This window comes from Myxine glutinosa, chromosome 9, assembly GCF_964187855.1.
Source record: "Myxine glutinosa chromosome 9, kmMyxGlut1.1, whole genome shotgun sequence".
Classification (NCBI taxonomy): Eukaryota; Metazoa; Chordata; class Myxini; order Myxiniformes; family Myxinidae; genus Myxine; species Myxine glutinosa.
This window is the reverse complement of record NC_136269.1, coordinates 140,165,816-140,193,608: the sequence shown is the minus strand read 5'-3', so window position 1 is coordinate 140,193,608 and position 27,793 is coordinate 140,165,816. Positions and strand designations below refer to the sequence as shown.

The 27,793-nt window shown below is 49.9% G+C and overlaps 3 protein-coding genes across 3 annotated transcripts in view; 2 read left to right on the top strand and 1 right to left on the bottom strand.

Moving 5' to 3' along the window:
- The window catches only part of LOC137414388 (regulation of nuclear pre-mRNA domain-containing protein 1B-like), a 73,133-nt gene extending 66,286 nt beyond the window's left edge, over nucleotides 1–6,847 (bottom strand). Inside the window, exon 1 of the mRNA XM_078785009.1 lies at nucleotides 6,624–6,847. Within this exon, the coding sequence (XP_078641135.1) occupies nucleotides 6,624–6,798 (175 nt within the window). The 5' untranslated portion in view covers nucleotides 6,799–6,847. The remainder of the gene's footprint in view (nucleotides 1–6,623) is intronic.
- A 618-nt stretch (nucleotides 6,848–7,465) lies between these two features.
- Nucleotides 7,466–24,397, top strand: LOC137412136 (cytochrome b5). The gene is made up of 5 exons (XM_068097408.2): nucleotides 7,466–7,643; nucleotides 14,987–15,115; nucleotides 15,238–15,261; nucleotides 17,718–17,749; nucleotides 23,481–24,397. The coding sequence occupies exons 1-5, from the start codon at nucleotides 7,503–7,505 to the stop codon at nucleotides 23,566–23,568; spliced, it is 414 nt and encodes a 137-aa protein (XP_067953509.1). The 5' UTR covers nucleotides 7,466–7,502; the 3' UTR covers nucleotides 23,569–24,397.
- A 1,507-nt stretch (nucleotides 24,398–25,904) lies between these two features.
- On the top strand, nucleotides 25,905–27,488 carry PPP1R3E (protein phosphatase 1 regulatory subunit 3E). The gene is made up of 2 exons (XM_068097410.2): nucleotides 25,905–26,589; nucleotides 26,996–27,488. The coding sequence occupies exons 1-2, from the start codon at nucleotides 26,026–26,028 to the stop codon at nucleotides 27,356–27,358; spliced, it is 927 nt and encodes a 308-aa protein (XP_067953511.1). The 5' UTR covers nucleotides 25,905–26,025; the 3' UTR covers nucleotides 27,359–27,488.
- Nucleotides 27,489–27,793: the final 305 nt, after the last annotated feature.

Below are 27,793 nucleotides of genomic sequence, written 5' to 3'. Positions count from 1 at the left end.
GTGGCACAGGACCTGCTCTCACTCCTCCAACATTCTTAACCTCCTTGGCACAGGCCTGCTCTTACTCCTGCGACGTTCTCAACATCGGTGGCACAGGGCCTGCTCTCACTTCTGCAACGTTCTCAACGTCGGTGGCAAAGGGCCTGCTATCACTCCTCCAACATTCTTAACGTCCGTAGCACAGGGCCTGCTCTCACTCCTGCAACGTTCTCAACATCGGTGGCACAGGGTCTGCTCTCACTCCTGCAATGTTCTCAACATCGGTGGCAAAAAGCCTGCTCCAACTCCTGCAACGTTCTCACCATCGGTGGCAAAGGGCCTGCTATCACTCCTCCAACATTCTTAACGTCCGTGGCACAGGGCCTGCTCTCACTCCTGCAATGTTCTCAACATCGGTGGCAAAAAGCCTGCTCTAACTCCTGCAACGTTCTCAGCATCGGTGGCAAAGGGCCTGCTATCACTCCTCCAACATTCTTAACGTCCGTGGCACAGGGCCTGCTCTCACTCCTGCAATGTTCTCAACATCGGTGGCAAAAAGCCTGCTCTAACTCCTGCAACGTTCTCAGCATCGGTGGCACAGGGCCTGCTCTCACTCCTGCAACGTTCTCAACATCGGTGGCACAGGACCTGCTCTCACTCCTCCAACATTCTTAACCTCCGTGGCACAGGCCTGCTCTTACTCCTGCGACGTTCTCAACATCGGTGGCACAGCGCCTGCTCTCACTCCTGCAACGTTCTCAACGTCGGTGGCACAGGGCCTGCTCTTACTCCTCCAACATTCTTAACCTCCGTGGCACAGGGTCTGCTCTCACTCCTGCAGCGTTCTCAACATCGGTGGTACAGGGCTTGCCTGCTCTCACTCCTGCAACGTTCTCAACTTCAGTGGCACAGGGCCTGCTCTCACTCCTCCAACATTCTTAACCTCCGGGGCACAGGCCTGCTCTTACTCCTGCGACGTTCTCAACATCGGTGGCACAGGGCCTGCTCTCACTCCTGCAACGTTCTCACCGTCGGTGGCAAAGGGCCTGCTATCACTCCTCCAACATTCTTAACGTCCGTGGCACAGGGCCTGCTCTCACTCCTGCAAGGTTCTCAACATCGGTGGGACAGGACCTGCTCTCACTCCTGCAATGTTCTGAACATCGGTGGCAAAAAGCCTGCTCTAACTCCTGCAACGTTCTCACCATCGGTGGCAAAGGGCCTGCTATCACTCCTCCAACATTCTTAACGACCGTGGCACAGGGCCTGCTCTCACTCCTGCAATGTTCTCAACATCGGTGGCACAGGGCATGCACTCACTCCTCCAACATTCTTAACGTCCATGGCACAGGGCCTGCTATCACTCCTCCAAAATTATTAACGTCCGTGGCACAGGATCTGCTCTCACTCCTGCAACGTTCTCAACATCGGTGGCACAGGGCCTGCTATCACTCCTCCAACATTATTAACGTCCGTGGCACAGAGCCTGCTATCACTCCTTCAACATTAACGTCAGTGGCATAGGGTCTGCTCTCACTCTCACAACATTCTTAACCTCCGTGGCACAGGCCTGCTCTCACTCCTGCGACGTTCGCAACATCGGTGGCAAAGGGCCTGCTCTCACTCATGCAACATTCTTAACGTCCGTGGCACAGGGCCTGCTCTCACTCCTGCAACGTTCTCAGCGTAGGTAGCACAGGGCCTGCTCTCACTCCTGCAACGTTCTCAACATCGGTGGCACAGGACCTGCTCTCACTCCTCCAACATTCTTAACCTCCGTGGCACAGGCCTGCTCTTCCTCCTGCTACGTTCTCAACATCGGTGGCACAGGGCCTGCTCTCACTCCTGCAACGTTCTCAACGTCGGTGGCACAGGGCCTGCTCTTACTCCTCCAACATTCTTAACCTCCGTGGCACAGGGTCTGCTCTCACTCCTGCAACGTTCTCAACATCGGTGGCACAGGGCCTGCACTCACTCCTCCAACATTCTTAACGTCCATGGCACAGGGCCTGCTATCACTCCTCCAACATTATTAACGTCCGTGGCACAGGATCTGCTATCACTCCTCCAACATTTTTAACGTCCGTGGTACAGGGTCTGCTCTCACTCCTGCAACGTTCTTAATGTCCGAGGCACAGGGTCTGCTCTCACTCCTGCAACGTTCTCAACATCGGTGGCACAGGGCTTGCCTGCTCTCACTCCTGCAACGTTCTCAACATCGGTGGCACAGGGCATGCTATCACTCCTCCAACATTCTTAACGTCCGTGGCACAGTGCCTGCTCTCACTCCTGCAATATTCTCAACATCGGTGGCAAAAAGCCTGCTCTAACTCCTGCAACGTTCTCAACATCGGTGGCACAGGACCTGCTCTCACTCCTCCAACATTCTTAACCTCCGGGGCACAGGCCTGCTCTTACTCCTGCGACGTTCTCAACATCGGTGGCACAGGGCCTGCTCTCACTCCTGCAACGTTCTCACCGTCGGTGGAAAAGGGCCTGCTATCACTCCTCCAACATTCTTAACGTCGGTGGCACAGGGCCTGCTCTCACTCCTCCAACATTCTTAACCTCCGGGGCACAGGCCTGCTCTTACTCCTGCGACGTTCTCAACATCGGTGGCACAGGGCCTGCTCTCACTCCTGCAACGTTCTCAACGTCGGTGGCACAGGGCCTGCTCTCACTCCTGCAACGTTCTTAATGTCCGAGGCACAGGGCTTGCCTGCTCTCACTCCTGCAACGTTCTCAACGTCGGTGGCACAGGGCCTGCTCTCACTCCTCCAACATTCTTAACCTCCATGGCACAGGCCTGCTCTTACTCCTGCGACGTTCTCAACATCGGTGGCACAGGGCCTGCTCTCACTCCTGCAACGTTCTCACCGTCGGTGGCAAAGGACCTGCTATCACTCCTCCAACATTCTTAACGTCGGTGGCACAGGGCCTGCTCTCACTCCTGCAACGTTCTCAACATCGGTGGCACAGGACCTGCTCTCACTCCTCCAACATTCTTAACCTCCGGGGCACAGGCCTGCTCTTACTCCTGCGACGTTCTCAACATCGGTGGCACAGGGCCTGCTCTCACTCCTGCAGCGTTCTCACCATCGGTGGCAAAGGGCCTGCTATCACTCCTCCAACATTCTTAACGTCCGTGGCACAAGGCCTGCTCTCACTCCTGCAACGTTCTCAACATCGATGGCACAGGGCCTGCTCTCACTCCTGCAACGTTCTCACCGTCGGTGGCAAAGGGCCTGCTATCACTCCTCCAACATTCTTAACCTCCGTGGCACAGGCCTGCTCTTACTCCTGCGACGTTCTCAACATTGGTGGCACAGGGCCTGCTCTCACTCCTGCAACGTTCTCAACGTCGGTGGCACAGGGTCTGCTCTCACTCCTGCAACGTTCTCAACATCGGTGGCACAGGAGCTGCTCTCACTCCTCCAACGTTCTCAGCGTCGGTGGGACAGGGCCTGTTCTCACTGCTACGACGTTCTCAATGTCCATAACACAGGGCCTGCTGCTCTGTTACTGTTCTGCTCTTCCAGCACTCTGCCTCTCCTACATGCATCTTTCCAGTAACCCTTCACTTCACGCCATAACCGTACACATCTGAGGCCTACTGCCCACTTTTACTAAGAGGAGGCTCATGTAAGAGCTAACACATAGAACATATAACAAAGGGAGCGGGAGACAAGAGGGGGGGGCGGGGTGGGGGGGGGTGGTGGAGAGAGGGAAGCACAACAACAGCAGAGAACAGGGACATCAGGAGATCTGTCCAAATGGAGATCCTCCAAATCCTGGTGGCGTCTGGTCAAATCCGTTTCTGGTGTTTGTTCCCCCTCCATCCCCTCCCTTACCTCAAATGGCCACACAGTTGACATCGCACGTGACAAAGCCGAATGCCTCAACTCTGTGTTCGCCTCAAAATCCTTAGTCCCAAACCCATCTCTCTCTGTTCCCACCTTTCCCAGTCGAACCCAACTGCTCCTGGACTCTGTGTCCTTCTCTCCTGACAAGGTGGAGGAGTTTTTGTCAAACCTCGACTCTGATTCTGCAACTGGACCAGACGGCATCACCCCACGGGTCCTAAAATCCTGCTCTGCCGCTCTATCTCACCCTCTCTCTGTTCTTTTCACCCTATCTTTTGCTCAAGGTCATCTGCCAGCATCCTGGAAATCAGCTAACATTACCGCTTTACACAAAAAAGGTGCAAAAACAGATCCTTGCAACTACAGACCAATCAGCCTGCTCCCAATTATCAGCAAAGTCATGGAATCCATCATTGCTTCGGATATGAAATCTTTCCTCTTCTCCAATGGCTTGATCTCTGATCATCAATTTGGTTTCAGACCAGGTCACTCTACTCTGGACATGCTGCTTCTGCTGTCTCAACAATGGATGGAGGTCCTCAATGCCAAACAGGAAATCAGAGCTGTCTCCCTTGACATATCAAGGGCCTTTGATACGGTCTGGCACCCAGCTCTGCTCACCAAACTCTCCTCCTATGGTATCCATGGAAATCTCCATGCATGGCTTGCGGACTTCCTCTCTGGTCGTAGTCAACGTGTGGCCCTGAATGGATTTCTCTCATCTCCCCTTCCTGTTCAGGCTGGAGTTCCCCAAGGAAGTGTGCTGGGCCCTGTGCTTTTTCTGGTCTTTATCAATGATCTCTCTGACTCTCTGGAAAATCCTCTCTATCTCTTTGCTGATGACTCCACTCTCTGCCGCTCCATTCCTCTTCCCTCAGATCGGCAGTCTGCAGCCTCCTCACTCTCTGAAGACCTGGACAAAATCACAGACTGGTCAAACAAGTGGAACATGTCTTTCAATCCTGACAAATCTCACTCTCTTACTCTGTCTCTCCGAAAAGATCGACTGGACAACCCTCCCATCTACTTTCTCAACAATCCTCTCCAAGAAGTTCTGTCACTCAAGCTTTTGGGTCTCACTATCTGCCATGATCTTTCTTGGGAAAACCACATTTCCAAGCTGGCCTCCAAAGCCAGTCGCCGACTGGGCATCCTCCGTCATGCGAAGTCCTTCCTCGGCACACCTGAGCTCCTCACCACATACAAGGCTTTCATCCGCAGCTCAATGGAATACTGTTCTCCCCTATGGGCTGGTGCTCCTGCCTCACACCTGGCTCGGCTTCACGCTGTTGAATCCAAAGCTTTCAAAATCATTGGAATCTCCCGCGATGAAGCTATCTCTGAGGGCCTTTCACTCACTCACCGCAGGCAGGTAGGTGGCCTTTCTGTCTTCTACCGACTCCTCTCCGGCCTTGCTCCCCCAGCTCTCTCTGTGCTCTGTCCCCCAAATATTCCTACAGGTCGCACAAGATCTGCCAGCAACCCTCTGATGGTTAAACTGCCGAAATGTCGGCTCTCTGCTCACCTTCACTCTTTCATTCCTCTTTTCTCCCGCCTGTGGAACAAACTCCCACACTCCCTTCAATCCCTCTCCTCCCTCCAGGTCTTTAAAACAGCTGTTCACCACCATCTCTTATCTTCCCCCATCCATAACCTTGATCTTTTTCTACCCCCACTAATTCACCCCAGATCCACCTTGTTTGAAATTCCAACTTCTTTCCTGGAAATCCTGGCAGTGTCCATACGTTTATACCTCTCCCACCCCCCCCCCCCCTTCACATGCCTCCCCCCCTTCACATGCCTCCCCCCCAAAGCCCTCTCCCTCCCACAGATCTCTCGATGTCTCCATGTCTCTCGGTCCCTGCTCTCAAATGTTGTGTTTGTGTCCTTCCCCCTCTCTCCCCATCTTGTCTACCGCTCCCGATGTTATTTGTTTTATGTGTCTGTTTGTCTTTCTGTGTGATTAATGTTCGCTCTTTCACGAGCCTCGATCTTGTATACAAAAAAAAAAAAAAAAAAAAAAAAAATCTGTGGAAGGAAGAGGGTTGGGGTGGGTCCAAGGGATGAACAAGAAGGACACTACAAGGAATTTCAGGAAAGAAAACGGGGAATTTGAAAAGGTGGAGTTGGGGTGTATTAACCGGGGTCGAAAATATCAAGGTTTTGGATGGGGGAAGATAAGAGATGGTGGTGAACAACTGTTTTGAAGACCTGGAGGGAGTGGGATTGAAGAGAATGTGTGGGAGATTGTTCCAGAGATGGGGAAAAAGAGGAATGAAAGTCTTGAGTTTAGCAGTTCGTTACCATTTTCTCCCCCAAGTTGTCACTCACGGACCAAATCAACCCTCGTAATAAAGTCAAGACTTCTCCGAGCTCCAAGGGCTTCAGCTCCACCCGAACCCACTAGACCAGCCATGACATGCGACAGACTCAACAAACGCTCCTCTTCGGAAAGACTAACATCATCCAATGGAAATTTCTGAACACCTGCTTCAGGACTCGGCCGTGACGTCACGACGTCGATGACCATGGGTAGCGTACACGCCGGACGGTGAACGGGTCACGATCTTCAATGGAAGGTTTGACTTAGTTAGGTGAATTAAGAAAGGAAAACGTCCCGAATCGCACACAGAATCGCCGTCATCATTACATTACAGTCGCCGCAAGTAAGGATTAGGATTAGGATTTAAAGGCTTTTTAATAAACACAACTATTAAAGCTACCAATAACAAACAGGCCACGCGTCACGTTGCCTCCCGAGCCTTTGCCTGCCTGCCTTACCTTTCTTTAGTTCCCTGTGCCACACCTGCACTACAAGCCTCGAGTGCTTTCTGTGGTGAATAAGCCACAGTGACAATGTCTGCACGCTCTGCTGCGAATTGCTCAACTCGCCAAGTTTCTTCTCCAAGGCCGACTCTGAAAACGACGCCATAACGAAGCGCGCACAGCCCCGCATGCGCTTTCCTTCCCAGAATCCCAGTCAATGCAACATACGGAATGACGTCATCACGCAACGCAACTTGTGGTAAAGCGTGAGCTCTTATCTTACTTCCGCCTACATCATTGATAGGCCGCTGGTTTTGTTCTTCAAAAGTCGTGGATATTCTCATTTTCCACCTCAGATCACGGAAACAACCGTCATCCAGATTCCAGAAAGACGAAGCAGCGCTGATGATGAACCAACGCGTTTGCTAATACAGCGCTCCTCCTCCTCCCCATTACGTTCGCCCACCCACTTATCCAGTGAAATCAAGTCGATCAACTGAAATATTAAATTAATGTCGGGTTGTTGATTGCTGTGACAATGGCTCGTCAAAAGTTGACTTGGTGTTGATATCGCGATATTAAAGGCCTGAAATGCCGCAAATATCAATCATTAAACAAACGCTGAGAAATTTGTTAAACGATGAAACAGATTGTTAAACACAGCACAATGTGTTTCTCTTCTTCAAAAAAGACGATAATTCAAATGGCAACAATAGATTGAAGAATGCAAAAGCAAATAAATAATAAAAATATTTTCCTTCAACGTAAATCCTGGAAATGTTAACATCAACTTTGAGCGATTTTCCCGTTACACACTAAAAAAACGTGACGCGACGTAGTGACGTCACATGGCTGACGTAGCGACGTGCAACATCGAGTGAGTGACGTAAGGCAATGGCGGAGCAGGCGGAGGAAAATGAATTGCCGAGTTGTTCCTTTTACCGGCTGAGTGACGTGGAGAAGCACAGGTGCTGCACCAGCGCTTGGATCGTCATGCACAACAAGGTTTACGACGTGACGACGTTTTTGGCGGAGGTGAGCGGTGGAGGCTCCAGTCGTAGCGAGCGCGAGGGGACGTGTCTGTGCCAAGCTGTTTCATTCGGGCGGTCGTTTGACCACTCGGGCAGGGCCAATCAGAGGTGGCACCAGGAGGACCATTTAGCCTCGGGCAGGGCCAATCAGAGGTGGCACCAGGAGGACCATTTAGCCTCGGGCAGGGCCAATCAGAGGTGGCGCCAGGAGGACCATTTAGCCTCGGGCAGGGCCAATCAGAGGTGGTGCCAGGAGGACCATTTAGCCTCGGGCAGGGCCAATCAGAGGTGGTGCCAGGAGGACCATTTAGCCTCGGGCAGGGCCAATCACTGGGGGCACCAGGAGGCCCATTCAGCCTCGGGCAGGGCCAATCAGAGGTGGCACCAGGAGGCCCATTCAGCCTCGGGCAGGGCCAATCAGAGGTGGCACCAGGAGGCCCATTTAGCCTCGGGCAGGGCCAATCAGAGGTGGTACCAGGAGGACCATTTAGCCTCGGGCAGGGCCAATCAGAGGTGGTGCCAGGAGGCCCATTTAGCCTCGGGCAGGGCCAATCAGAGGTGGCACCAGGAGGCCCATTTAGCCTCGGGCAGGGCCAATCAGAGGTGGCACCAGGAGGCCCATTTTTCCTCGGGTAGGGCCAATCGGAGGTGGTGCCAGGAGGCCCATTTAGCCTCGGGCAGGGCCAATCAGAGGTGGCACCAGTAGGCCCATTTAGCTTCGCGCAGGGCCAATCAGAGGTGGCACCAGGAGGCCCATTTAGCCTCGCGCAGGGCCAATCAGAGGTGGCACCAGGAGGCCCATTTTTCCTCGGGTAGGGCCAATCGGAGGTGGTGCCAGGAGGCCCATTTAGCCTCGCGCAGGGCCAATCGGAGGTGGTGCCAGGAGGCCCATTTAGCCTCGAGATCAAAGGGGACCTCAAAGTTAGACATCAACAGTGACGATGCACAAAATCTCAATTTCCTCCTCAATAACTGCAGTACATGGTGTTCATAGAATACCTACCCCACCAAGACTTGAGAAGGACTTGGTGTGAGCCAACTCTTATGTTTTTTATCACTGGGCTTTAGGCTTTGGTTAATTCACCATGTAAGTTTTGTTTGGGTGGGCGTCATCCAAGTAATACCTATAGCCAATGGTCGTGTAACTTGTGGTAAAGTTTCAATTTCCTCCGTTGAAAGGTTTTCAGTGAAAATTGAGGATTTCAGAAACTTGGCCTATGTTAATCTCAAAAATAATTGGTGGTTGAATTCAGTTACCTGACATAAAAGTCCTTCAACTTTCAAGTCAATCGGATAAAAATTTACAATTCTAGAAACTTGGCCTATGTTGACCTTTTGGCCCATGGTTGAATCAAGTGAGCTGATAGGAAAATCTTTTTCTTTTTTTTCTTTCTTTTTTAATACAACATCGAGGCTCGTGAAGAGCCAACATTAATCACACAAAAAAACGGACACATAAAACATCATAAAGGGAGAGGTAGAGAAGATGGGGAGAGAGGGGGAAGCACACAAGTACAACATTTGAGAGCAGGGACATCGAGAGATCTGTGGGAGGGAGAGGGCTTGGGGGGGGGGGGGGGGGTGGGGAGGAGGCATGGGAAATGGGAAGGGAGGTGGAAGAGGCATAAAACATATGGACACTGCTAGGATTTCCAGGAAAGAAGTCGGTATTTCAAAAAAGTGGATTTGGGGTGAAATTAGCGGGGGTAGGAAAGATGAAGGTTTTGGATGGGGAATGGTGGTTTTAAAGACCTGGAGGGAGGAGTGGGATTGAAGAGAGTGAGGGAGTTTGTTCTCGAGGTGGGAGAAAAGAAGAATGAAAGAGTGATCATCTTCTTCAAATTTCAAGTCAATTAAGATCTCGCGAGATCTTGATCGGGGCGGTCACGGATTTTCGAAGCTGTTCCAGGATCTTTGCGCATGCTCGAAGCTAAGTCATTGTCACATTTGTATTCTTGTCTAAACTGTTTATCTTACGTGTGTGTACCTTTTAAGTGTCCCTCGGAAATTTTATCGGGGTTAATCTTTCATACCTGTAAAAAATAGTCGAGTATCTCGTGCCGCGCGCGGACCACGCGGCCTAGTTGTTGAAGCTTCCGACCTGGAGGCTTGGTTTCTCTCCGGGCATCCAAAGTGGTTATTTTTTCATTCGTGTGTTTGTCAAATTTCAACTCGTTACTTTATCGTCCATGCTTTATTGTTTGTTTATAGTTAGTTTTGGTTTGAATTTCCTGTAACTCGTAATTAATTAATCCTGTTCTTCGCCTCGTGTGCGGCCTTGTACCCCTGTCGGTGTTTGTTAACTTAAGTCCCCTACATCGTGTTTTGCTTGGCTCTCAGTTTTTCCCTTCTACACCGAACGTAATACTCTCTGTCTAACGTTTTAAATCCACACCCCACCTCACCCCACCACCCCGCCCCCCCCCCCCCCAAAAAAAAAAAAAAAAAAAAAAACATTTATTTTTTCCTTTCTCCACGTGTGCCGTTGTCTCATCCTGTACTTTCTGTCCAGGTGTATCGCGGTGCTTTTCGCCCCGCCCCCATTATCTCCTTGCCATTCACCTTTTGCCCTGTTCACGTGACTCGTGGTGGTCCCTCTCGGCCCTCCCCCCGTTGGTATTTTGTGCATATAAGATTGTTCACGGTTCTGTTTAAATATTATTTTAAATATGTTTACCCTTTCCCCTTCAGTGGTTTATTCAGTGGTATATTACAACACGCTGTTTTTCTTCCTATTTAAAAGGCTTTTCTCAATTTCCTCTCCAACTCATTCCACGTCAAAAAAAAGAAATTCAATATCTTATACGTCTCCCTCACTACATGGTCTAAATTCACATTCATTCCATCCCTCCTCCATCGTTCTGAATCGGATTGCTAACTTGAAAATCACAACAAACCCAATTTGTTATCAATGTTCGTCTTTCATTAATCATCCACTTTCTAAACTCCCCTCTTGCCCCTCCCCTCCAAATCCCCCCCCTTGCACCTACACTCCTAAACTACCCCCTTTCCCCTCCACTCTTAAACTCCCCCCTTGCCCCTCCACTCCTGAACTCCCCCCTTGCCCCTCCCCTCCAAATCCCCCCCCTTGCCCCTCCACTCCTGAACTCCCCCCTTGCCCTTCCCCTCATAAACTCCTCCCTTGCCCCTCCCCTCCAAATCCCCCCCCTTGCCCCTACACTCCTAAACTCCCCCCTTGCCCCTCCACTACTAGACTCCCCCCTTGCCCCTCCCCTCTTAAACTTCTCCCTTGCCCCTCCCCTCCTAAACTCCCGCCTCACTCCTCCCCTTCAAAACTCCTCCCATTCAAATCTCCCCCCATACCATTCCTCTCAAATTCTCTCTCCTCCCCCCTTCTCAAAGTTGCCTCCTCCCCACCTCGTCTCCCTTCTATCTCATGCCTCCACCCCCCCCAACCTTCTACTGTCCCATGCCCCCCCTCAAACAACCCCTCACTCTGCCTCATCCCTTCACCACCAAACCTTTCATCCTCCTCATCCTTCCCTTTTTTGGAACTCTTCTGTAATCTCTGACACACTATCAACTGCTCTCCCTACCTCCCCCTCTCATCCTTCATCTTACCCTACTCCTCCCCTCCCCTGTCCTGTACCCGATGCTCCCCCTCTCTCTTCTTTAACGGTATGGACCTCAAACATCCGGGGCCTTCGCTCAAACCTGACTGATCTCTCCATACAGGTTGCTTCTGACAATCCAGACTTGATCTGCTTAACAGAGACTTTCCTCCTTCAAGATGTCTCTGATTCCTCAATATCTCTTCCTGGTTACTCCCTCTTCCGGTATGATAGACCTGAGCCTCGTCCTGGTGGTGGGGTGGCTATCTTTATCAAAAACTCTCTTCCTCATTCTCCTTGCACTGCCCTCTCTCCTCCTCACCCCCAGGAGTACCTCTGGCTACGGGTTCCTCTCCGCTCCCACCTTTTGTTCATATGTGTTCTGTACCGTCCCCCAAACAGTGATGACTCAATTTACATTTCACTCTCTGACAACATGGACCAACTTCTATCCACTCATCCCAACTCTCTCTTCCTCATATGTGGTGACTTCAACTGTCATCATGCCACCTGGTTGGGTGTGGGTTCCTCTCTCACCAGTCATGGAACCTCAGCAAAGGACTTCTGTGACTCACTGTGATTGACACAATCTGTCAATTTCCCGACCCGGATCTCAGCCAATGGAGTTTCTTCTCTTCTAGATTTGGTTATGACAAACTTCCCTGCTAATGTCTGCTGCTCTTCTTCTGCTCCAATCGGTTCTTCTGATCATGTGCTTGTCAAAGTGGACATCTCTCTGGCCATTCTCAGAGAGCCTCCTCAGCGTCGAAGAGTCTGGCATTTCACTCAGGCCGACTGGGACGGGCTTCAAGCAGCCATCAATCGTCTGGATTGGTCTCCCATCTCCACTGCCTCTGACATCAATTCTTCCTGGGAATTCTTCCAAAGCAAACTGATCTCTCTCATGCACAGATTTATCCCATCTCGTCTTCAGTTGTCTTACCCTTCCTCCCGTCCATGGTACACCGAATCTTGTGGTGAGGCAGTTGCCCTGAAACAACTTGCCTCTGCCTCTTGGAAGGCTAATCCAACTGAAGGCAATCTCAGTTCCTTCCACCAAGCTCGGAACAAGTGTGTGTCTACCCTCAGGAGTGCCAGGAAGCACTATCTCTCCTCACTCAAGAACGAACTCTCAAACCTGTCTCCTTCCTCCAAATCCTGGTGGCGTCTGGTCAAATCCGTTTCTGGTGTTTGTTCCCCCTCCATCCCCTCCCTTACCTCAAATGGCCACACAGTTGACATCGCACGTGACAAAGCCGAATGCCTCAACTCTGTGTTTGCCTCAAAATCTTTAGTCCCAAACCCATCTCTCTCTGTTCCCACCTTTCCCAGTCGAACCCAACTGCTCCTGGACTCTGTGTCCTTCTCTCCTGACAAGGTGGAGGAGTTTTTGTCTAACCTCGACTCTGATTCTGCAACTGGACCAGACGGCATCAGCCCACGGGTCCTAAAATCCTGCTCTACCGCTCTATCTCACCCTCTCTCTGTACTTTTCACCCTATCTTTTGCTCAAGGTCATCTGCCAGCATCCTGGAAATCAGCAAACATTACCGCTTTACACAAAAAAGGTGCAAAAACAGATCCTTTTAACTACAGACCAATCAGCCTGCTCCCAATTATCAGCAAAGTCATGGAATCCATCATTGCTTCGGATATGAAATCTTTCCTCTTCTCCAATGGCTTGATCTCTGATCATCAATTTGGATTCAGACCAGGTCACTCTACTCTGGACATGCTGCTTCTCCTGTCTCAACAATGGATGGAGGTCCTCAATGCCAAACAGGAAATCAGAGCTGTCTCCCTCGACATATCACGTGCCTTCGATACGGTCTGGCACCCAGCTCTGCTCACCAAACTCTACTCCTTGGTATCCATGGAAATCTCCATGCATGGCTTGCGGACTTCCTCTCTGGTCGTAGTCAACGTGTGGCCCTGAATGGATTTCTCTCATCTCCCCTTCCTGTTCAGGCTGGAGTTCCCCAAGGCAGTGTGCTGGGCCCTGTGCTTTTTCTGGTCTTTATCAATGATCTCTCCGACTCTCTGGAAAATCCTCTCTATCTCTTTGCTGATGACTCCACTCTCTGCCGCTCCATTGCTCTTCCCTCAGATCGGCAGTCTGCAGCCTCCTCACTCTCTGAAGACCTGGACAAAATCACAGACTGGTCAAACAAGTGGAACATGTCTTTCAATCCTGACAAATCTCACACTCTTACTATGTCTCTCCGAAAAGATCGACTGGACAACCCTCCCATCTACTTTCTCAACAATCCTCTCCAAGAAGTTCTGTCGCTGCAGCTTTTGGGTCTCACTATCTGCCATGATCTTTCTTGGGAAAACCACATTTCCAAGCTGGCCTGCAAAGCCAGTCGCCGACTGGGCATCCTCCGTCGTGCGAAGTCCTTCCTTGGCACACCTGAGCTCCTCACCACATACAAGGCTTTCATCCGCAGCTCAATGGAATACTGCTCTCCCCTCTGGGCTGGTGCTCCTGCCTCACACCTAGCTTGTCTTCACGCTGTTGAAAGCAAAGCATTCAGAATCATTGGAATCTCCCGTGATGAAGCTAACTCCAAGGGCCTCTCACTCACTCACCGCAGGCAGGTTGGTGGTCTTTCCGTCTTCTACCGACTCCTCTCCGGCCTTGCTCCCCCAGCTCTCTCTGTGCTCTGTCCCCCAAATATTCCTACAGGTCGCACAAGATCTGCCAGCAAGCCTCTGATGGTTAAACTGCCGAAATCTCGGCTCTCTGCTCACCTTCACTCCTTCATTCCTCTTTTCTCCCGCCTCTGGAACAAACTCCCACACTCCCTTCAATCCCACTCCTCCCTCCAGGTCTTTAAAACAGCTGTTCACCACCATCTCTTATCTTCCCCCATCCAAAACCTTGATCTTTTCTACCCCCACTAATTCACCCCAGATCCACCTTGTTTGTAATTCCAACTTCTTTCCTGGTAGTCCTGGCAGTGTCCATATGTTTTATGCCTCTCCCACCCCCTTTCCCATGCCTCCCCCCCCAAAGCCCTTTCCCTCCCACAGATCTCTCGATGTCTCCATGTCTTTCGGTTCCTGCTCTAAAATGTTGTGTTGTGTTGTGTTGTGTTGTGTTGTGTTTGTGTCCTTCCCCCTCTCTCCCCATCTTGTCTACCGCTCCCCATGTTATTTGTTCTATGTGTCGGTTTGTCGGTTATGTGTCGGTTTGTCGGTTTGTCTTTCTGTGTGATAAATGTTCGCTCTTTCACGAGCCTCGATCTTTTATACAAAAAAAAAAAAAAAAGTCAATCAGATGAAAATTGAGGATTTTAGAAAGTCGGCCTATGTTGACCTTTTTGGCCTATGTTGACCTCAAAAGAGTAACCACTATTTAAAATGGTGATGTGACATGTCGTAAAGTTTCAATTTCCTCCGTTGAACGGTTTTCGATGTACATTTTCGTCGTTCGCTCTAAACAAAATGCAGACATGTCCGTAGGTATGTACGTGAGTGACCGATTGCTGAATCCCGCTTTTCGCTTCACGAGCGCGGGGTAATCGGTGCATTTGTACAGAAAAAGGCCAAAAAGGCACGTCCGTTAACCTACAACGACACTCGATGGAGCCCGCACCTCCGTCAGGCTGAACAGGTCACATTTTGTATCCCACCGATGGATCTTCACCCAAATGGAATCGATTCGTCCTTGTCATGCTCCCAACCTGTCCACCAAGTTTTGTGTGAATCCGTCCATAAATGTTTGAGGTCGTCTGGTCCATGTTTAACATGTTGTCCTGCTCGCTCTTAGCACCCCGGAGGAGATGAAATCCTGCTCGAACAGACCGGACGTGATTGCACGGAGATCTTCGAGAGCATCGGACACTCATTGGATGCGCGCCTTCTCGCAGAGAAATACGTCATCGGTGAGCTGCATCCGGTGAGTTATTATTTATATATTTTGAGTGTGATATACACTTCCGGCTTTGTTACCTGCTGTGTTACCTGCTTCAATCATTAAAGTTTGCATTTTATTCATATTTCAAATGCTGTTTCTTTCAGGATTGCAGGCCAAAGGCGCAAGAGGTAAATATCTCTTCACCTCGTTCATTTATCCCTCTGTATTTACCACACCTATACGCTCTGTATTTACCACACCTATACGCTCTGTATTTACCACACCTATACGCTCTGTATTTACCACACCTATACGCTCTGTATTTACCACACCTATACGCTCTGTATTTACCACACCTATACGCTCTGTATTTACCACACCTATACGCTCTGTATTTACCACACCTATACGCTCTGTATTTACCACACCTATACGCTCTGTATTTACCACACCTATACGCTCTGTATTTACCACACCTATACGGTCTGTATTTACCACACCTATACGCTCTGTATTTACCACACCTATACGCTCTGTATTTACCACACCTATACGCTCTGTATTTACCACACCTATACGCTCTGTATTTACCACACCTATACGCTCTGTATTTACCACACCTATACGCTCTGTATTTACCACACCTATACGCTCTGTATTTACCACACCTATACGCTCTGTATTTACCACACCTATACGCTCTGTATTTACCACACCTATACGCTCTGTATTTACCACACCTATACGCTCTGTATTTACCACACCTATACGCTCTGTATTTACCACACCTATACGCTCTGTATTTACCACACCTATACGCTCTGTATTTACCACACCTATACGGTCTGTATTTACCACACCTATACGCTCTGTATTTACCACACCTATACGCTCTGTATTTACCACACCTATACGCTCTGTATTTACCACACCTATACGCTCTGTATTTACCACACCTATACGCTCTGTATTTACCACACCTATACGCTCTGTATTTACCACACCTATACGCTCTGTATTTACCACACCTATACGGTCTGTATTTACCACACCTATACGCTCTGTATTTACCACACCTATACGGTCTGTATTTACCACACCTATACTGTCTGTATTTACCACACCTATACGGTCCCCTCATTTACACCACTGCATGTACAGTCATGGTACATATATTTGTCTACTATCATTCATTTTACGGCCCCAATTATTCCCACCACGTGGTGTAGGTTGAGGGCTGGTCAGGCCCGACGTTCGAGTGGAGCTCATTTGTGCAGAAATGTGCGATTTGTTCAGGGTGTCGGTGTTCTCTGCACCATTTTGTCGTGTGTGTGTGTGTGTGTGTGTGTGTGTGTGTGTGTGTGTGTGTGTGTGTGTGTGTGTGTGTGTGTGTGTGTGTGTGTGTGTGTGTGTGTGTGTGTGTGTGTGTGTGTGTGTGTGTGTGTGTGTGTGCGCGTGTGTGTGTGCGTGTGTGTGTGTGCGCGTGTGTGTGTGCGCGCGTGTGTGTGTGTGTGTGTGTGTGTGTGTGTGTGTGTGTGTGTGTGTGTGTGTGTGTGTGTGTGTGTGTGTGTGTGTGTGTGTGTGTGTGTGTGTGTGTGTGTTGCGCGCATTTGTGTGCGTGCATTGGGAAGAAACAAGTAAAGGAAGTGCGGAGTGCGTGAAATTACAGGCTGTGGTGACTAAATGAAATACCGATGATAACAAGAGTGACGGATAACCACACATCCACACATGAGTGACGGATAACAAGAGTGACGGACGTGTGTGAGTGACGGATAACCACACATCCACACATGAGTGACGGATAACAAGAGTGACGGACGTGTGTGAGTGACGGATAAACACACATCCACACATGAGTGACGGACGTGTGTGAGTGACGGATAACCACACATCCACACATGAGTGACGGATAACAAGAGTGACGGACGTGTGTGAGTGACGGATAACCACACATCCACACATGAGTGACGGATAACAAGAGTGACGGACGTGTGTGAGTGACGGATAACCACACATCCACACATGAGTGACGGATAACAAGAGTGACGGACGTGTGTGAGTGACGGATAACCACACATCCACACATGAGTGACGGATAACAAGAGTGACGGACGTGTGTGAGTGACGGATAACCACACATCCACACATGAGTGACGGATAACAAGAGTGACGGACGTGTGTGAGTGACGGATAACCACACATCCACACATGAGTGACGGATAACAAGTGACGGACGTGTGTGAGTGACGGATAACCACACATCCACACATGAGTGACGGATAACAAGAGTGACGGACGTGTGTGAGTGACGGATAAACACACATCCACACATGAGTGACGGATAACAAGAGTGACGGACGTGTGTGAGTGACGGATAAACACACATCCACACATGAGTGACGGATAACAAGAGTGACGGACGTGTGTGAGTGACGGATAACCACACATCCACACATGAGTGACGGATAACAAGAGTGACGGTACTGAATACTAAAATGGACAGCACGTGAAACGTTCAAAAGAACGACTTGACTGGGCTACAAACTGCACCAATTGGCATTCTGAACCAAACAGGTAGGTCACGTGAAACTCCGACATGTTTTTACCTTGAGCGATCGTTTTGATTATTTGTGTTTTTCAGAACTCGATCGTATCAGAAGGGAAGTGTTTCAGGTACGTTCAAACTTGCAATACTCCGTTGTGGTTGTTGTTGTTGTTTGAACTTGAAGGTTTGGTGTGGTTCGAACCAACGTGAAGAATGAATTATTTTGTCATGAGGATTCCCATTCCCATTTCATTGTTTTGTTTGATGAAAAGGGATTTACGTGCACGAACACAAAGTGAGTTGTTTTGAAGAGGTGCAAGTGCCTTGCTGTTGCTACTCTTGTCCTCCTATTTCCTCCACAATTACCTCTTCCGAGTTCTTAAATGAGCACCGTGACCTGGTTTTGAACCCATTTCCTTTTCTGACACTAAAATACAAGCGCTGATGAGTTTGATTATCCGGACACAGCATAATTATCTTTTTACTAGCAGAAGTACCCGGCGTTGCCGGGTGGGGGGAGGGGGAAGGGAGTTGAGGGTGTAAGAGGGGGAGGGAGGGGGGAAGAGGGGTAAGGGGCAAGGAGGGGGGGGAGGGGGAGATGGGGGGTAAGGGGGGAGGGAGTGGGGTAGGGGGAGAGAGAGGGGGGAGGAGGGGGAGGGTAGTAGTGGGATAGGGGGAGAGGGTGGGGTAGGGGGAGGGAGGGGGGGAGACAGGAGAGGAAGGGGGTTCATATATATGCTGGTGGGTGAATGGGGTGAATGTGGCGTTCATCACGTTTCTGAGTTAAGTGTGGTACCGATCAGGAAGAAGAAGAAGCCGTACTACCAACTTCGTACACTTCCGGAATTGTTTGATTTATTTGTATTCAAATGTCTGGTGATTGTTTTGTAGTTCTTTATGCGAATGTGTACTTGTATATAACTGTCATTAATTTTAAAAAGCTTCGGCACCATCGAGCGATTTTTTTTTTTTTTTTTTTTTTATTATTATTATTTTTTTTAACTCCAAAAAACGATCTTTTTTTTGCAATATGATTTTTTTTTCTGCCGAAAACACCCCCCAGACACTCACTGATGAACCTCAGAAAGTTTGACAAAGACCAGCCATCTCTGAGAAAAATGGCGACAGACAGACAGACACACACACACACAGACATCTCTCTTATATAGTAGATATACACTAGGTGTGCTTACCTCTCACCCTGCTGACAGATTTCATCAAAACATGGCATAGTGGACTTCACACAAATATTACATGTATACCTGTGAATGTAAATGAGGATGTAAAATGAAGTGAAACACCCAGAAAAACGATCTTTCATGACGCGTGGTTGTTGCTGGTGTCGTTTGTGTGCACCTTCCGTGTACTATGTTATATATGTAGGTCACATCATCTCGATTCTCGAAGAGATCGACTTATAAATGGATCCTGATGTCGTGCGTCCGTCCTTCTGTTAACCTTTTGCTATTTTTGCTGCTCCTCCTTATCACCTGGCACATTCTGAATCGTGACACGTGAATGGACTGTTGCACGCACAATTGCACGGCCTTCAATTTTTCGATTTTGGTCATGGTGGGCCGGGGGTAGGGGGGGGGGGTCTTGATACAGCCCTTCTTCTCGATGGTCCTCAGTATCACTCGGTCTTACATTTTCCAATTTCAGATTTTTCGATATTGATCATGGGGGCTCGCAGGTGAGGTTACTCCAATCCCCCAAACTTTGGGTCCCTTATTTACAATCCGATTGCTCTGAAACCCGAAGCAGCCCCTTCGGCTTGATGGTCCGCGGGGATCGACTGGTCTTGAACGTTTCAATTTGATATGGCAAGTCGAGTCGTGTATTTCTCTTCCAAAAAGATTGAGGACACTGAGATGGACAGGAATGGCAAACTGAACACACGAGAACACTGAAATGGACAGGAATGCCAAAAAGAATGCACGAGAACACCGAGATGGACAGAATGCCAAAATGAATGCACGAGAACACCGAGATGGACAGGAATGGCAAAATGAATACACGAGAACACTGAGATGGACAGCAATGCCAAAATGAATGCACGAGAACACCGAGATGGACAGGATGGCAAAATGAATGCACGAGAACACTGAGATGGACAGGAATGCCAAAAAGAATGCACGAGAACACCGAGATGGACAGGAATGCCAAAAAGAATGCACGAGAACACCGAGATGGACAGGAATGCCAAAATGAATGCACGAGAACACCGAGATGGACAGGAATGGCAAAATGAATACACGAGAACACTGAGATGGACAGCAATGCCAAAATGAATGCACGAGAACACCGAGATGGACAGGAATGGCAAAATGAATGCACGAGACACTGAGATGGACAGGAATGCAAAAGTGAATGCACGAGAACACTGAGATGGACAGGAATGCCAAAATGAATGCCACAAGAACACCGAGATGGACAGGAATGCAAAAGTGACTGTATGAGAACACTGAGATGGACAGGAATGCAAAAGTGAATGTATGAGAACACTGAGATGGACAGGAATGCAAAAATGATGTATGAGAACACTGAGATGGACAGGAACGCAAAATGAATGCACGAGAACACCGAGATGGACAGGAATGCAAAGTGAATGTATGAGAACACTGAGATGGACAGGAATGCAAAAGTGAATGTATGAGAACAGGAGATGGACAGGAATGCAAAAATGAATGCACGAAAACACTGAGATGGACAGGAATGCAAAGTGAATGTATGAGAACACTGAGATGAAAAGGAATGGCAAATGAATACACGAGAACACTGAGATGGACAGGAAGCGAAATGAATACACGAGAACACTGAGATGGACAGGAATGCGAAAATGAATACACGAGAACACTGAGATGGACAGGATGCGAAAATGAATACACGAGAACACTGAGATGGACAGGAATGCGAAAATGAATACACGAGAACATGAATACACGAGAACACCAAGACGGACAGGCATGCGAAAATGAATGCACGAGAACACCGAGACGGACAGGAATGCCAAAGTGAATGCACGAGAACACCGAGACGGACAGGAATGCCAAAGTGAATGTATGAGAACACCGAGACGGACAGGAATGCCAAAGTGAATGCACGAGAACACTGAGATGGACAGGAATGCGAAAATGAATGCACGAGAACACCGAGACGGACAGGAATGCGAAAATGAATGCACGAGAACAGAGATGGACAGGAATGCGAAAATGAATGCACGAGAACACCGAGATGGACAGGAATGCCAAAGTGAATGCACGAGAACACTGAGATGGACAGGAATGCGAAAATGAATGCACAAGAACACCGAGATGGACAGGAATGCAAAAGTGAATGCACGAGAACACTGAGATGGACAGGAATGCCAAAATGAATGCACAAGAACACCGAGATGGACAGGAATGCAAAAGTGAATGTATGAGAACACTGAGATGGACAGGAATGCAAAAGTGAATGTATGAGAACACTGAGATGGACAGGAATGCAAAAATGAATGTATGAGAACACTGAGATGGACAGGAACGCCAAAATGAATGCACGAGAACACCGAGATGGACAGGAATGCAAAAGTGAATGTATGAGAACACTGAGATGGACAGGAATGCAAAAGTGAATGTATGAGAACAGTGAGATGGACAGGAATGCAAAAATGAATGCACGAAAACACTGAGATGGACAGGAATGCAAAAGTGAATGTATGAGAACACTGAGATGAAAAGGAATGGCAAAATGAATACACGAGAACACTGAGATGGACAGGAATGCGAAAATGAATACACGAGAACACTGAGATGGACAGGAATGCGAAAATGAATACACGAGAACACTGAGATGGACAGGAATGCGAAAATGAATACACGAGAACACTGAGATGGACAGGAATGCGAAAATGAATACACGAGAACACCAAGACGGACAGGCATGCGAAAATGAATGCACGAGAACACCGAGACGGACAGGAATGCCAAAGTGAATGCACGAGAACACCGAGACGGACAGGAATGCCAAAGTGAATGTATGAGAACACCGAGACGGACAGGAATGCCAAAGTGAATGCACGAGAACACTGAGATGGACAGGAATGCGAAAATGAATGCACGAGAACACCGAGACGGACAGGAATGCGAAATGAATGCACGAGAACAGAGATGGACAGGAATGCGAAAATGAATGCACGAGAACACCGAGATGGACAGGAATGCCAAAGTGAATGCACGAGAACACTGAGATGGACAGGAATGCGAAAATGAATGCACGAGAACACCGAGACGGACAGGAATGCGAAAATGAATGCACGAGAACAGAGATGGACAGGAATGCGAAAATGAATGCACGAGAACACCGAGATGGACAGGAATGCCAAAGTGAATGCACGAGAACACTGAGATGGACAGGAATGGCAAAATAAATGCACGAGAACACTGAGATGGACAGGAATGGCAAAATGAATGCACAGAACACTGAGACGGACAGGAATGCCAAAATGAATGCACGAGAACACTGAGATGGACAGGAATGGGAAAATGAATACATGAGAACACCGAGATGGACAGGAATGCCAAAATGAATACACAAGAATACCGAGATGGACAGGTGGACAGACTCTTTCCCCTTCTCTCCCCTCCTGCCCCTTCCCCTTCTCCCCCCTCCCCTCCCCTTTCCCCCCTTGCGTCCCCTTCCCCCCCCTTCTCCCCCCTCCCTCCCCCTTCCTACACCCCCTCCCCCCCTTCTCCCCCCTCCCTCCCCCTTCCCCCTCCCTACACCCCCCTCCCCTTCCTCCCCCTCCCTTCCCTCCCCCTTCTCCCTCTCCCTCCCTCCCCCTTCTCCCCCTCCCCCTTTCTCCCCCTCCCCCTTCTCCCCCCTCCCTCCCCCCTTCTCCCCCTCCCTCCCTCTCACTCCCTACCTCCCCCTCCCACCCCTTCCCCCTCCCTACCCCCCTCCCTCCCCTCTTCCCCCCTTCCCTACTTCTCCCTCCCCCTCCCTCCCCCTTCCCCCTCCCTACACCCCCTCCCTCCCCCTTCCCCCTCCCTACACCCCCCCTCCCTCCCCCTCCCTACACCCCCCTCCCTCCCCATTCCCCCCCTGCCTCCCCTTCCCCCACTCCCGCTGCCTACTCCCCCCCTCCCTCCTCCTTCCCTCTTCCCTTCCCCCCTCCTCTCCCCTTTCCCCCTCCCCTTCTACCCCACCCTCTCCCCTACTCCCCTTCCCCCCCCCCCCCCATTCCCCCTTACGCTCCTCCCCCCTCCCCTCCTCCTCCCACCCTCCCCTCCTCCTCCCCCGCCTAGCAACGCCGGGTACTTCTGCTAGTAATTCATAAACTTCAAAAATAATGAACATAAATCACTGGTAACTATTGTTGCCATTGGGCTTTAATGGGTTAAAATGAAAAAGAAAAAACAAAAACGTGCCCTATTATTATTACTGTTATTATTATAATTATTATTATTATTATCAGGGAGCGCGGTGGCCGAGTGAGTTAGACCGCGCGTGTTGGGTTGACCACGTCAGTAGAGAAACTTTAGAGACCATGAGCAACCTCTAAATATGATTTGATCACTCTGAAAATGTACCAAGAGTGTTTTCTCATGGGATCAAACAAAACCAGACCCTAAGGCCTAAAATTATGAAACATTCGGTTGTTAGTGCCACCCTACTGTTGGGGTTCCTAATCAAAAGGTTTGGGGTAGTAACCAAAGGGTTGTATGACCACGGTTGCCCTCACAACACAATCGGTAAGTTATGAACAAGTAAGTCTTAACGCGACCTGCTTCAACCGACAGATGGTATTTATTGGTGTACAACGTGGTATTTGCTGTACCTTTCAATGATGTCCCTTTCATCCACCTGACCCCACAGTTGGTGGGGAGCCTGGCTCATTGTGCTGCTCTCGGTGGTAGTCGCAGTCGCCGTGTACTACGTGTGTAACGGAACGGACCAAGACTAGGCCTCGCTTGGTGGTTTCCGATCCTGCGGTCCCTGGCACGGCCTTGGTGGTATCTTGTACACTAATGGAATTGTTCTGTGTACAGCGGCACACCGAGGGAGTCTGCTATTTTAATATTCCATCGCCGACGGTTCATCATTCCGAAAATTGATCACGTGACAAATTCCTCCTCATGGCAATGGCTTGTGGGACACCTTTCCTTCCCGGCAATGGCCGTGTTTGCCTTCATTCCTTTAAAATGCAGTGTGCATGGTTTGTTCAACCCAATGGAACGCCATGTTTTCAGGAATGTTTCTCTCTACCAGATGTGGAATGTCGCTTACTACGGTCATCTTGAACACCTCGACGGACCACACTGGCACTTGTACCTGTCACCGAGCCCTTGTGGCCACTGTTTGGAGCATCAAGGTCATGTTTAAATCTGGACTCTTGAATCTTGTTTAGGAAGGGGTGGTCTGCACAACACCACTCCATTTACCTTTTGCACCACTCCATTTACCTTTTGCACCACTCCATTTACGTTTTGCACCGCTCCATTTACCTTTTGCACTGCTCCAGCTACCTTTTGCACCACTCCATTTACCTTTGGCACCACTGCATTTACCTTTTGCACAACTCCATTTACCTTTTGCACCACTCCATCTTACCACACACATGTTTCAGCATCCATTTACTTGACTATAGTTTACATGCTATGTGCACAGTTAGGTCAAAACGAGAGTCGTGAGTGATGACAACTTCCGGACGCAGCAAGCACGGTGGTTTCATCCACCTGAACTTTGTCGAGAGGTCCAGCTGGGTTCTCCTATAATAAACGGTATATCCAGGATGCACTTTGTCCATGAATTGATAAAGATGGCCCTGAGATAGTGTTCAATAAGACACGCCGTTACATTTGAAGACCTGTCCAGGTGGATTTGTCCTCGTAATGAGCAGCAGGCCGAAGGTGCAGTAATGTGTTGGCATGTTGACATTTTTGCTAGACGTGAAACCTCTGACCCAACTTTGAATGAGTGTAGATGATGTAAATTGATTAATATGAGGAAGTTCTGCCAAATATCCAGACCATTTTGCTTCCTCAAAGCTAATTCGGCTCGATCAATTCGACACTGCGTACCCCATAGAATGCAAATGTGTTCCAATAAGTTATTACACATATACCGGGAAGAACCACCTTTGGACGCCATTTTCCCTGCAGAGCAGTTGGCCTTTTTCGGGCACCATGGTCCCCTTTTTGAAGCAATGTTTTATGGCCGGATGCCCTTCCTGCCGCCAACCCTGTTAGTCGCCTCTTGCGACACACAGGGAATTACCAGTGAACTGGTACTAAGAAGGCTGACAGGCTGAGTCAACCCCCTGGTGTTAATTCAGCGATCAACCGGGATTAGAACCCAGGACCCCAAGCCAGCACCCTAACCGCTAAACCATCTTGGAAGGATGACAGGCTGAGTCAACCCCCTGGTGCTAATTCAGCGATCAACCGGGATTCGAACCCAGGACCCCAAGCCAGCACCCTAACCGCTAAACCATCTTGGAAGGATGACAGGCTGAGTCATCCCCCTGGTGTTAATTCAGCGATCAACCGGGATTCGAACCCAGGACCCCAAACCAGCACCCTAACCGCTAAACCATCTTGGAAGGATGACAGGCTGAGTCAACCCCCCGGTGTTAATTCAGCGATCAACCGGGATTCGAACCCAGGACCCCAAGCCAGCACCCTAACCGCTAAACCATCTTGGAAGGATGACAGGCTGAGTCAACCCCCTGGTGGTAATTCAGCGATCAACCGGGATTCGAACCCAGGACCCCAAGCCGGGACCCTAACCGCTAAGCCAACACCAAGCACACATATACCGTGCATTAAATAATTAATGCTGACACACCGAGCACGTGTGTGACGTGACCGGAGCAAAGGGATGGGAGATTGGGGGAGCATGACGTGTGTGCATGTGTGAGGCATGTAAGCCAGCAGGGGGAAATCGCGGCCTAGACATTGTCGTGTGATCAGGAACAGGGAGGGATCGGGGGTAAGGGGTGTGCTTTCCGAAGACTGTCGGGTATTGCGTGCGCATCGCCTGTTACTCGGTGGCTCCCTCATTCGCACACGAATAAAGGTGAGTACGTCTGCGCACCTGTGTCCTTGACGATAACCCCTTCGCCCCCGAGCTCCTCGAATTGCGCAATTTGCTCGTCCGGCCACATCAGGAGATTCGAAGGGCACACCTTGGGATTCTAATATTCAGTGAGAACGCGGGTAAGGAAATGATGAGGTTGGTCGTAGTGAGATGGGGGAGATGCGCACAGGGAGGGGTAATCTGAGCATGTGTCGTGCCCTCACTTTGTTATGCCGTTCACGTTCTGTGCGCATCGCATCGACACGCAGACAGAGGGAGGGTCTTGAAGCCACCAGGGTCTCTGAAAAACGGCTTGGTCAGGCAGAGGAGGTGCTCCGGGTCCATGGCGGCGAGTCCTGAAAGGTCACAGAACTGTGGTCTCCCTCGTAACCTGAGCTGCGTGGCGACGTTGCTGGAGAGATGGCACCTGCAGGAAGCGTCTGGAGACGCCGAGCTCTTTGGAGCCGCCCAAGGGAGTCCGTACATGGTCAACGGCTGCGCCAGCCCGCCGAACTTGGGTAACCAGGCTGCGCTCGGGAGACCGCGGGAGTTCCTGCTAGAAAGTCCACCGAACGAGGGTGGAAGACCCCCACGCCGTGCAAAGTCCCTGCCACCCCCTTCGCTGCGCGCCGCCGTCGGTGGCTGGACCACTCCGAACAGTCGCAAGCGCGTTCGCTTCGCCGACTCCCTCGGTCTTGACCTGGCCGTGGTCCGGCACTACCGTCATCAGGACGAACCGGCCGTGCCGCAGAGGGTCCTGGCAGCTCTGAGACCACCAGGCGCAGACCCTTGGCGTGGAGTGAAAGCGGGGGGTAAACCTTCGCCGCCCGAAGCGCAACTGCTGCAGCCAGAGTTTGAGGCACAAGGTCGTTCTGCGGACTTTCTACGCAAGGTGTCAACTCAGAAGGTAAACGGTAGAACAACCTGAAGCCCCTGAAACACCTCACCATTTATATTTTTATGGTTCTAATAACCTTTTGATGAAACGCTTCTTTCATCTCCAACCATTTTATTCGTCTCCTTGGAGATGTTCTTTGAAGCAGGAGCAATTTTCTTGTCGCACAAAGAAACCCTTTACCTTTACCATGGTGTCCCCTTTATAAACAATGAACAAGTAAAGTGGTTCATGGAGGAGGCTGCATGATGAGATTTGTGGAAATCCCTCCCAGGACAGTTCTGACTTCCTGTGGCCAAAACGAACTGCCTGGATCAGCCTGGTTTCCGTTATTACTCCAACTCCCTTCAATGGGATCATGGTGGAACATGCAATTCATGCTCATGCAGCCCTCCTCCCTCCCACCTTCTTTAAACAGGTGTGCCTGGAGAGCATCGGGCAGAGTGCAATGGGCCTGCGAGGAGTGGTGAGGGTGCTCAATTTGTCCTTCGAGAAGGCCGTGTGGGTACGCCACTCTGCGGACGGCTGGTGCTCACATTCGGACATCCCCGCACGCTACCTACCTGGCTCCAGCGATGGCAAAACCGACCAGTTTGCCTTCGAGCTCACCTGCCCAGCCAGCATGCGACCCGGTGAGACGTTGCACTTTGCCCTGCGTTACTACGTGGGTGGCTTGGACTTTTGGGACAACAACGGCGGTAGCAACTACATCGTCCGCTGCCATCGTTTACGTCTATCACCTCCTTCGGAGATCGACGATTCCTGGATCCATTTCATTTAGCGATGGAGAACGTTCTGCCAGCCGATGTGCGATGGGCACCTCCATGTGCCGACGGTTCTGCCGAGTGTCGAATGGCGAGTATATTGTTGCTGCAAATAGAATTGTAGAGAGAATGGATGACAGGATACGATCGAGGCCTTCCAAAGAAGATGCGTGGACCCAGGTGTGGACCGTTCCTCGAGGAAGTGGACAGAGCAGAAGATGAGGAACGAGCTGAACTTGAACGAACAACCTCATTGACCTATGATGCTCAGCACCTCAAATTCTGGAATCTGGAATTCAAATTTCAGCAATCTGGAATTCAAATTCCAGCAATCTGGAATCCAGGTTCTGGAATCTGGAATTCAAATTCTGGAATCTGGAATTCTAATTCCAGCAATCTGGAATTCTGGAATCCCGGTTCTGGAATCTGGAATTCAAATTCTGGAATTCAAT